The 10,688-nt window shown below is 53.3% G+C and overlaps 1 protein-coding gene across 1 annotated transcript; it reads left to right on the top strand.

The window, feature by feature from the left end:
* The first annotated feature begins 1,226 nt into the window (after positions 1–1,226).
* LOC136944689 (polycomb protein SCMH1) lies at positions 1,227–9,628 on the top strand. Its single transcript, XM_067238548.1, is given in 15 exon segments — positions 1,227–1,323; positions 1,326–1,355; positions 1,358–1,456; positions 1,726–1,827; positions 2,067–2,309; positions 4,849–4,926; positions 4,929–5,074; positions 5,651–5,827; positions 5,947–6,073; positions 6,168–6,368; positions 6,700–6,861; positions 7,226–7,351; positions 7,680–7,814; positions 8,321–8,454; positions 8,726–9,628. Coding segments are annotated over 15 exon segments (1,944 nt in total). The 5' UTR covers positions 1,227–1,259; the 3' UTR covers positions 8,846–9,628.
* Positions 9,629–10,688: the final 1,060 nt, after the last annotated feature.

Below are 10,688 nucleotides of genomic sequence, written 5' to 3'. Positions count from 1 at the left end.
CCTGAAGGAGACGGGAGCAGCGGCCGCTCCGGACCCGTGCTTCAGACAGGTGAGCCTTCCCCCTGCCTGGCTACACCCCCAGGCCGAGCGTTCAGTTCTCTCCCTCCCTCGACCTCTCCTCGGGGGGGGCAGGCACCCATCCGTGACGGTGAGGATGGGTGCCTGCGTGTGTTTCCACATACAGCCGTGACCGGGCAGCTCGCCTCAGATCAGATGTTTCTTCGAGGGCGGGGGGGGGGGGGGGGGGGGGGGGGGGGGGGGGGGGGAGCTCGTGTTTCAGACGCCTTTGGCGTCGCTTGGTCTGTTCAGTTGACTTCTGTCCGACTCAGTTCTCTTACTCGAACTCTGCCCTCTCTCTACCAAACTCTGCCCTCTCTCTACCAAACTCTGTGCTCTCTATCTGTCCTCTCTATCTTATTCAGCATTTCTCTCTAACTAACTCAGTCCTCTCTAACTGACTCAGTCCTCTCAAACTAACTAACTCAGTCCTCTCTCTAACTAACTCAGTCCTCTCTCTCTAACTAACTCAGTCCTCTCTCTCTAACTAACTCAGTCGTCTCTCTAACTAACTCAGTCCTCTCTCTCTCTCTAACTCAGTCCTCTCTAACTAACTCAGTCCTCTCTAACTAACTCAGTCCTATCTTTCTAACTAACTCAGTCCTCTCTAACTAACTCAGTCCTATCTTTCTAACTAACTCAGTCCTATCTCTCTAACTAACTCAGTCCTATATCTAACTAACTCAGTCCTCTCTAACTAACTCAGTCCTCTAACTAAATCAGTCCTCTCTCTTTAACTAACTCAGTCCTCTCTAACTAACTCAGTCCTCTCTCTAACTAACTCAGTCCTCTCTAACTAGCTCAGTCTTCTCTCAGACAACCTCAGCCCTCTCCTTTTTAATTCCTCAATCCACTCTCAAACGAACTCAGCCCCTTTCTCTAACAGTCCTCTCTCTCTCTCTAACTAACTCAGTCCTCTCTCTAACTAACTCAGTCCTCTCTCTAACTAACTCAGTCCTCTCTAACTAACTCAGTCCTCTCTCTAACTAACTCAGTCCTCTCTCTAACTAACTCAGTCCTCTCTAACTAACTCAGTCCTCTCTCTAACTAACTCAGTCCTCTCTAACTAACTCAGTCCTCTCTCTCTAACTAACTCTGTCCTCTCTCTAACTAACTCAGTCCTCTCTAACTAACTCAGTCCTCTCTCCCTCCACCTGGCGTCCCCAGAGCCCCCCCCCCCAGTGAACGAGTTCAAGGCGGGCATGAAGCTGGAGGCCCAGGACCCGAGGAACACCACGTCCACCTGCATCGCCACCGTGGTGGGCCTGACGGCTCGCGGCTCCGCCTGCGCCTCGACGGCTCGACAACAAGAACGACTTCTGGCGCCTGGTGGACTCGTCGGAGATCCAGCCCATTGGCAACTGCGAGAAGAACGGCGGCATGTTGCAGCCACCGCTGGGTGAGAGAGAGGACGGGTCCCTCACGCAGACAAACCCGCGCTCAAAGCCGCCTTCAGTCTCATTCCCAGCGACTCGTCCGGTTTTGCGGATGTGCTTGGAATTGTGCCATGTTGATTGTCCTCTAGATGTCAGTGTGGAGCACAGGCACTGGGTAGAGTTCTTACACCAAACCCAACCTGTTACTGCCCCATGAGAAGGACCTTTGAGAAGGGCCTCGGTGGCATGTGAGCGTGGACAGACGTCTCACAGGCTGTGTCTGTCTCCTCAGGTTTCCGGCTCAACGCATCGTCTTGGCCCATGTTCCTGCTGAAAACACTGAACGGAGCGGAGATGGCCCCGACGCGCATCTTTCACAAGGTAGCTGTACACAGCACAGGCACCCCAGGCCCTGCCCATGCACACAAGCCTTTTGTTCTATCTCTAAACTCAGAACACACCGAAACAGACACTCTCTTATCTCTCTCCTTTTCTCTCTCTTTTTTGTCTCATAAACACTTCTAACCTAGTCGGAATCCTCCACAGTTATTCAATTCACACACACACACACACACCGATGTAGTCGTTCATGCTGAAGCTCCATGCCTGACCCCCCTCCCTGCCCCCCAGCAGGAGCCCCGGCCCCGGAGAAGAACTCCTTCCAGGTCGGCATGAAGCTGGAAGCGGTGGATCGCAAGAACCCTCACTTTATTTGCCCGGCGACGGTGGGGGCGTTGAGGGGCACGGAGGTGCTGGTCACCTTCGACGGCTGGAGGGGCGCCTTCGACTACTACTGTCGCTATGACTCCCGCGACATCTTCCCCGTGGGCTGGTGTTCCACTACCGGGGACAACCTGCAGCCCCCCGGCACCAAAGGTAGGCAGATGTGGCGGGGGGTTGAATTTGGGGGTGGCGGGTAATGGTTACAGACGACTTTGTTTAATAGGCTATACGTTTTTAATTTTTAATTTTAAGCGGTTTCAAAGCGTTTTTTTTTTGGTGTTGTTGAAGTGATTTCTTTTTGTCAACGTTTCTGTGAGAGGTATATAAAGCTATATTTGGTGGCTGTGCAGTGTGCCTGGCTGTTAATAGGTTGAAGGAGGTGAGAGGAGTTGAGGTGGTGATACACTGTGTCTAACTGTTACAAGGTTGACGGAGGAGTCGAGACACTAGGAGGAGTTGTCCAGCCCAAGGGCTGAGATTTACTATCGGGGAGGACAAAGCGAGCCGTAGAAATCTGATTAAATGTGGGAACTGGAGAGGGGTGAGAGGTTTACTGGAGGTCAACATGTACCCTCCTCCCCACCCTACTATCCTCCCTTCCTATTTTATGGCAGAAGGAGGGGAGGGGACTGAGGGAAGGGGAAGACTAAAGATCATTGGCGCTGGAGGAAAGGAGGGAGGAGAATAACTAGATGAACGAGGGGAAGACGGGGCGAGAGGGAACTTTTGGAGGAGGAAGAGAAGAAGGCGAAGGAGTGAGAAAGGGAGGTAAGATGGCAGAAGAGCGGGAAGAAGGAGAGGTTGCGAGGCTGGAGGAGATGTATTTTTGGGTGCCTGTAACCCATCCAGCTGGCACGGAAGGTGGGGTTAAGGAGTGGAGCAGGGCGGGGGGGGGGGGGCAGGGCAGAGCAAACCCTCCTGCTGGGGCCCCCCGTTGGCAGCCTGGCAAAGTTGGCAGCCGGGGAGCGGGGCACCCCAGGGAGAGAAAGGGGAGAATGGGAAGAGAAGAAAGGAGAGCGAGGAGGGTGAGGAATAAGGAAGCTGTACGCTGTGAAAAGCAGGCTGTTTACACAGCCCCGTCAGCAACAGCGCCTGGGAGAGAGGGGAGCAGGAAGAGAGGAGGGGAAGGACGAGAGCGGAGGAGTGTGGAGTGAGAGAGAGAGAGAGGGAGGGGGCAGGAGAAGGGGAAAGGGTGAAGGAGAGGACAGGACACAAAGCTGGGAAGAGAGAGCGGGGCTTCACTGAGTAGAAGGGCAAGTAGGGATAGCAGGGGTGGAATGCAGAGAAGCGGATTTCCCTCTAGGTTCATGAATCGTGGCTGTGGCAGTAAACTTGGATTTTTCTTCGGACTGGGATGAAAAGGAGCAGTTTTTTCTCGACCAAAGAAGTGTTCACACGGATAATGATACCGAAGGCCAGGTTTTGATGTGTGTTCGTGTCATAGACATGGGCTAATGGCCCCTCTTGTAAACTTACCAGGGAGTAGATTGTGGACAAATAGCTTTACAGTTTAGTCTGTGCTGGTTACGCTGCACTGAAACATCAAACTGCTTCCCTCGACTAAAAGTGTGTGTGCGCCCGCATGCCCGACTGTTTGCCGGTGAGTTTGTCTAGAACTTTCCTTGAGCTTGATTGAGGTGCTGGGGTTAGTTCTGGATAGAGACTCTATTTTGGTTCCGTTCAATTGGGTTCTTTCACTTCAGTGCCGTCGGGTCCAGATCAGTTCTTTATTTGTCTCCTTGAAATAACAGACTGAGCGGATCCAAACGGACAAGAGGCAGGAAAGCGAGGGAGGGAGAGAAACTGAGATCGCAAGTGAACTCGCCGAACAGGAAGTCTGGAGTGCTCAGCAGTGTAATGCGAGTTCAGGTCTCTTTCTGCCGTCTCCCCTCTTCCAGGGTCTGGATCTCCTAACCCTCCCTCCCTTCCTCCACCCCTCCCTGTTCCTCTCCCTCACTCTCCCCCCCCCCCCCCCCCTTCCCTCCCTCCCTTCCTTATTGATCCTTGTCTGACGAGCCAGGAACAGTGCTTTGTGTGTGGAACACAGCAGTGTGTGGGCAACACAACCAACAGAAAAGATGAACTGGGTCACAGTTGCCCTTCCATACAAAAGCTGTCTGACTAACTAGCTGGTTTGTCTGGCTTGCCGGCTGGTTTGTGGCAGGGTCAGAGAGTGCAGTGGTCTCTGTTACCCCTCTAGGCTATTACCTGTAACGCGATGACCGAGGCTGCTCTGATGCATTGTCAGGGACTGAGGGGTGGTTAGCAGAGGGTTACGAAACAGATGTGAGTCCCGACCTCTTCTCTTCTAGCTGCTTGAGCCTGAATCAATACCACCCCTATTCCATAGATCCGTCAAGAAGACCGACGGTTTGCTAAGTCTTTGTCGTCGGTTTTAAATCTCGCTCATCCCTCCCTCCCCTCCCCTCCCCTCCCTCCCTCCCTCCCTCCCTCCCTCCCTCCCTCCTCCCTCCCTCCCTCCCTCCCTCCCTCCCTCCCTCCCTCCCTCCCTCCCTCCCTCCCTCCCTCCCTCCCTCCCTCCCTCCCTCCCTCCCTCCCCTCCCTCCCCTCCCCTCCCCTCCCCTCCCCTCCCCTCCCCTCCCCTCCCCTCCCCTCCCCTCCCCTACCCTCACTCCCTCCCTCCCTCCCTCCCTCCCTCCGTCCCTCCCTCCCGTCCTCCACCCCTGTGCAGTAGTGTTACCTAAGACCCTCAGCGCGTCACCAGACGGCACGGTGGAGGGAGCGGCCATGCCCCCCACAGCGCCAGGGCGGCCCCGGGCCAGAGGGGACGCAAGCCGGGCCGCAGGAAAACCAAGCTGGCCACGCCCTGGGGCCAGAAAGGACCCACACAACCCACCGCCAAAGGGCTGGAGCCCATCAAGATACCCAAGAAGAGAGGCCCCAAGCCGGGGAGTAGGGTAGGTCGCAGGGGGCCCCTCGAGGCTGGGAGAGTGGGGGCTGGAGGGGGATTCAGAGTTTAGTGGCTTGTATGTTTTTCGGCAGATTCTGTTTGTTTTGGTCAACGTTGCACTTTGTCTTGTAGCCACCTGGCTGTCTAGGGAGCCAGGTGGCTGAGCGGTGAGGGAGTCGGACTAGTAATCCGAAGGTTGCCAGTTCGATTCCCGGTCATGCCAACTGACGTTGTGTCCTTGGGCAAGGCACTTCACCCTACTTGCCTCGGGGGAGTGTCCCTGTACTTACTGTAAGTCGCTCTGGATAAGAGCGTCTGCTAAATGACTAAAATGTGAATGTAAATGTAAATGTCTTCCCCTTTTTTCTCCCTCCCTCCCTCCCTCCCTCCCTCCCTCCCTCCCTCCCTCCCTCCCTCCCTCCCTCCCTCCCTCCCTCCCTCCCTCCCTCCCTCCCTCCCTCCCTCCCTCCCTCCCTCCCTCCCTCACTCACTCACTCACTCTCTCTCTCTCTCTCTCCCCCTCTCTCCCTCTCTTTATCCCCTTGTCTCTATATCTTTCTCTCTTCATCTCTCTCTTCCCTAGCTGGGCTGGGCTAAGCGTGCAGCCTGGCTAGAGGGGGCCATGGTGGGCCCGGGGCGGCCGGTGTCACGGCCCAGAGGACGTCTGCCTGCCAACTGGCCCGAGAGGATGGCCCTGCAGCAGGCCCAAGCAGAACCCATCAAGATCCCAAAGAAAAGGGGGCCCAAGCCAGGCAGCAAGGTGACAGACACAGTCCCAGACATTCCCACCTTCCTTACTCTGTCCAAAACAAACCTGAAGTGCTGAGGGAAATGCTTGTATCTGATAAGTGTGTGTGTGTGTGTGTGTGTACATGGCAGAGGAAACCCCGGGTGGTGCCCGACCCTGTGCCCACGTCTCCCACCAGCAGCACCCCAGAGCCAGACACCAGCTCTGTGCCCATGGACAACGCCTCCATCCCTACCTCAGCCCTGCAGGCTCCCACTGGTACTGCACGCTCCGCATCGCTTTCCTCACGCATGACATGCGGGTTTCACACCACTTAACTCCTCCCCCTCCCTCCCTCCGTCCCTCCGTCCAGTGTGTGTGTACCTGAACAAGTATGGGAAGGTGGGGCCCCACCTGGACGTCCGGCGGGTGCTGCTGCTCCCGGACCACTTTGGGCCGGGCCGGGCCTCCTCCGTGCTGCAGCAGTGCGTGCAGGCCTGCGTGGACTGCGCCCACAACCAGGGCACCGTGTTCGCCTGCCTCAAGTCGGGGCACGGCGGAGAGGTCGTCTCAGGTGAGGAGGTGGTTGAGGCAGGGGAGGGGTTGTGAGAGAGGCGAGGGGGGCTTGGGGACGGGGACGGGGGACGGGGGATGGAGGAGTGGGGGTGACGGGGGGACCAAGGTGGATTTATGAACTTCTAGTGTTACTTCTAGTCTTTTTTTTTTGAAAGCTGGAATGGGCCTTAGACTCTTATACAGCGAATCCTAAGCTAGCGATGTCTCTATGAACTCAGGTGTGGTTAGTTACAAATGGGAGCTAGCTATGAGGTTGGAGGGTCTCACGCCAGTGTCCGCTTTCCGGTTCATCCTTCCGGTTTAACCGACAGCTCTCTCCCGTGTTCCAGCCTACTTTGACCAGCAGCAGCACACGCTGACCCTGCCCACGGTCAACAGCGTCACCTACGTCCTCCGCTTCCTGGAGAAGCTCTGCCACAACCTCCACTGTGACCCGCTGTACGGCAGCCAGCCTGTCGCTGGAGGGCACCACGACAGCAGAGTCCACTCAGGTCGGTGCGCGGGCGTGGGCTACACCAACACTAGGGGTGGGAATCTTTTGGTACCTCACGATTCGATCCGAATCGATTCTTGGGGTCACGATTCGATTAAAAATCCATTCACGATTTTTCAGAGATTTTTTCTTTTTAAATCACACAAATATAAAATATATATATATATTTTTTTTATCGATTCACGTAAATTTGTGAATTGATCTGAATCGCTAGCAGACTGAATCGCAATTCAAATGTGAATAAATTTTTCCCCCACCCCTAACCAACACCCACCCACACCAAAGGGAGGCACGGGCACACATGCATGTGAGGAACACAGAAAGTCAGATGAGGCTGTAATGTGGCCTTTCCCCTTCCCCAGAAAGACGAGGCTTCTCCGAGGGGCTGACGACGGGGCCGGGCCGGGGGGCTAAGAGGTTCCTGCAGGACTCCTACAGCAGCCCCCTCTCCCACAAACTGGCCAAGAGCCACCACCTTTCGTCAGAAGGTACGTAGCCAGCATGGACCAAGAGGCACCGGAGCACAGCATGTTTAGCCTAGCGTTAGCTAACCACACCAGGAGACCTGGCGTTAGGATGGAGAAGGTCACGTATTAGTCTGATGGTGGAAAGACAAATTTCAAACCAACTCTAATGTTGCCAGATTGCTTGAATTCATCCTTTACAGTGTGATACAGCAGTGGTTTAACATTGTCTTTGTCCCTCGCCCTTTCGGGCCCTCTCTCCTGTCTTTCTTTCCCCTTCTCTCTCTCTCTCTCTTTCTCTCTCTCTCTCTCTCTCTCTCTCTCTCCTCGCCTCCCCATGCGTACGCGCTAGGCGACTCCTTCCTCCTGGAGAACGGCGTGGGGGTGCCAGAGCACTTAAAGAAGAGCCCCCTGTCCCCCGGCTCCACGGGAGCCCTGCCCCTGGGCCTCCGCTCGCCCGCAAAACTGCTGCACCTCAACTCCGCAGGTAAGGGGAAGTCAGGTGGCTGAGCGGTTAGGGAGTCGGGCTAGTAATCTGAAGGTTACCGGTTCGATTCCCGGCTGTGCAAATGACGTTGTGTCCTTGGGCAAGGCACTTCACCCTACTTGCTTCGGGGGGGAATGTCCCTGTACTTACTGTAAGTCGCTCTGGATAAGAGCGTCTGCTAAATGACTAAATGTAAATGTAAAGACGCACGCACGCAAGTTGATTATGAGGCGGAACATGTCACCTCCCACATGCTTACCTCAAACTAGCTTGCGGGCATCGTCTGTTGCAAGTCAAAAAACCTGGGGATGCGTCAGCGACGGCCAATCCAATACGACAGGCCGTCATCGACATCAACGCATTCGCGAAGGATTCTTTTTGTGCTATCAAAGTAGGGTTCTTTGTGGAAATGTAACAGCAAAAAGATGGTTGACACCACAATGTATGCCAGTTACATTGATCCCCCTTCCCTCTCCCCATCGCTTGCGTCCTCGCCCGCCCTTAAGGATCCGGCAGTTTCCGGGAGAGCCCCCGGTCCAGCGGCCAGGACCCCAACCTGTGGACGACTGAGGAGGTGATGCAGTACATCCGAGACGTCGACCCCCTGCTGGCTCCGCACGCTGACCTGTTCAGGAAACACGTAAGTGTGGACCGAGGAGTGGGGAAGGAGAACGAGGAGGAGGAGGAGGAGTGGAAGGAGGAGAACAGGTGGGCCAGGCCAGACCAGGAGGTGTGCATGTGGGCCGGGCATAGCGAAGGGGAATTAGTGGTACGATCTGATGTTAAACCTCTTCCTGTTGAGCATTGGTGCAGACTGCATTGTAGTAAAGCTTGGGTGTGAGAAGCTGGCGAGCACTTCCTGGTTCTGATCCTCTTCCTGGTTCTAATCCCTCCCACTCCTCTGTCGCCAGGAGATTGACGGGAAGGCCCTCCTATTACTGCGCAGCGACATGATGATGAAGTACATGGGGCTGAAGCTGGGCCCTGCCCTCAAGCTCACTTTCCACATTGACAAGCTCAAACGCCCCTGATGACGTCATCACCCTCCCCCCGCCCCCCAAATGACTGTCTTCTCCCTGCTACCCTTCACCAGATAACAGTATAATATTATGCACTGCATACAGGAAAATACTGAACCATTACATGTAGCATTTACTGCTTGGTAGCTCTGCCCGGCTTCCTGTACCCTTCCTGCATTTGCCTCCTCCCTCCAACTTTTTGATTCAAGATTTTCGTTTTTTTTTGTGTGGCACAATCCAGCCTCAAGGCAGCATGGGATATGCAGTCTCCTCCAGCTCTTCTCATGCCCCATCATCTTTCCCACCCCCCAGTATCTCTGAACTACATTTCAATCAAGCCTCTGGTGGAAGGTGATGAAGAAATGTCTGCAATTTTACTGTAAAGACCATTTTAGGTCTGTTTTGAATATCGTTTGTTGACTTTCGGTCCTGTACATTTCTTTTTTGTACCCCCTGAAAATAAGGAATCGCATCGGCCGTTTTGATGGTCATTTTTTTAACTTAATATTTGTTCTGAGCTGACACTACGTTTCTCCTAGCTATTGGAAATGCCTCTGGTCGACGTCTCATTTTGAGGCACAGTTTTTTGAACTGACACTACCACATTTCAAACCTTGTTATTCCAAAATACTGCCATAATGAACTGTGTTGCTTTTACCTTGTTCTCGATGTTGTTTACAATGACGGTGTCTTGTCTGTTGTTATTTGTACTTTTTTAATTTTTATACTATATTATTAGAGTTCATACATTGAGAGCATTATCATACTCAATAATGTTCAATAAATATATAACAATTCTCTTTTGTAAGGGTTTCTTTGTATAATGTTTTTTGTGTGTGTTTTCATTTTCATTCAGATCTACTCGTGACCGACCATGGGCATATCAAAAACTTGGTGCGAGATGACCTCAAAAGCACATATTTGTGCAAAATGATTCGAGATTGCAGGATATTTTAATAAAGGCGACACACAGTCAATATCTATGCTTTAGCTCAGTATATCCTCTGTGTTGTATTGGCAGTGCCATACCACCAGGGGGCAGTCCAGCTCTAGGAGTTCTTGGCCTCCTTGCTGTTTCCCCTTGAGGTACAGGCACATGCCTTGCCATGAGTTCAGTCAGTTGGTCTGAATCTATTCGGAAGGGAGATGCACATTGACAGGCTCTATTGCTCCATGGCTCAGTGATACATTTGCACCATAACCTAATCCTTACAATTTACAGCATTACATTATCCGAAAGGAATTTGGCTTGTTTCGTAGAGGATTGTAGCCTACATCCCTGTGTTTAAAAACTCACAAGTGCCTTTGACGGATGGATTTTGAAACGTGAGTTTCATTCCCTGTCGTACAAAGGTAGTGGAGGAATTGGCCTCATTTTGTATATAAGGGTAGAGTATCGTTCGTCGGCCCTTCAACGTTGCTGCTAAAGCTCGACATTTTCGGATGAACAGGAAGCAGCATGCAGCAAGTTTAACCACATCCTGTCACGGGGGGGGGGGGGGGGGGGGGCGGGGGACTGAGTGAACTGACCAAACTCACTGATTGTTGCAGATAAGGGTTTGTGTGTGTATGTTTGTGCAAAGCATAGATAAATGGCAAGGTCAGAGTCTATAGGTAAAGCGCATGTTTGTTGATATCTAATAGTAGCCAAGGTGTCATCGCAGACACAGTTATTTATAGGGACCTGCTCCTTGCTCTGCTTGTTGTGGTTGGACTGTGGAGCAGGTTTCACAAACAGTGGATGCACCTGCTCAGATGCACACAGCAGTGACAGGTGGAATAGGCCTTTTAAAAAGGGCTCATAATTCACCCACCCACCCACTCACTACAGATATTGCTGTATCAAGATGAGTGT

This window comes from Osmerus mordax, chromosome 6, assembly GCF_038355195.1.
Source record: "Osmerus mordax isolate fOsmMor3 chromosome 6, fOsmMor3.pri, whole genome shotgun sequence".
In the NCBI taxonomy this organism is placed as follows: Eukaryota; Metazoa; Chordata; class Actinopteri; order Osmeriformes; family Osmeridae; genus Osmerus; species Osmerus mordax.
The sequence above is the reverse complement of the archived record's forward strand: the minus strand, read 5'-3'. Positions and strand labels throughout refer to the sequence as shown.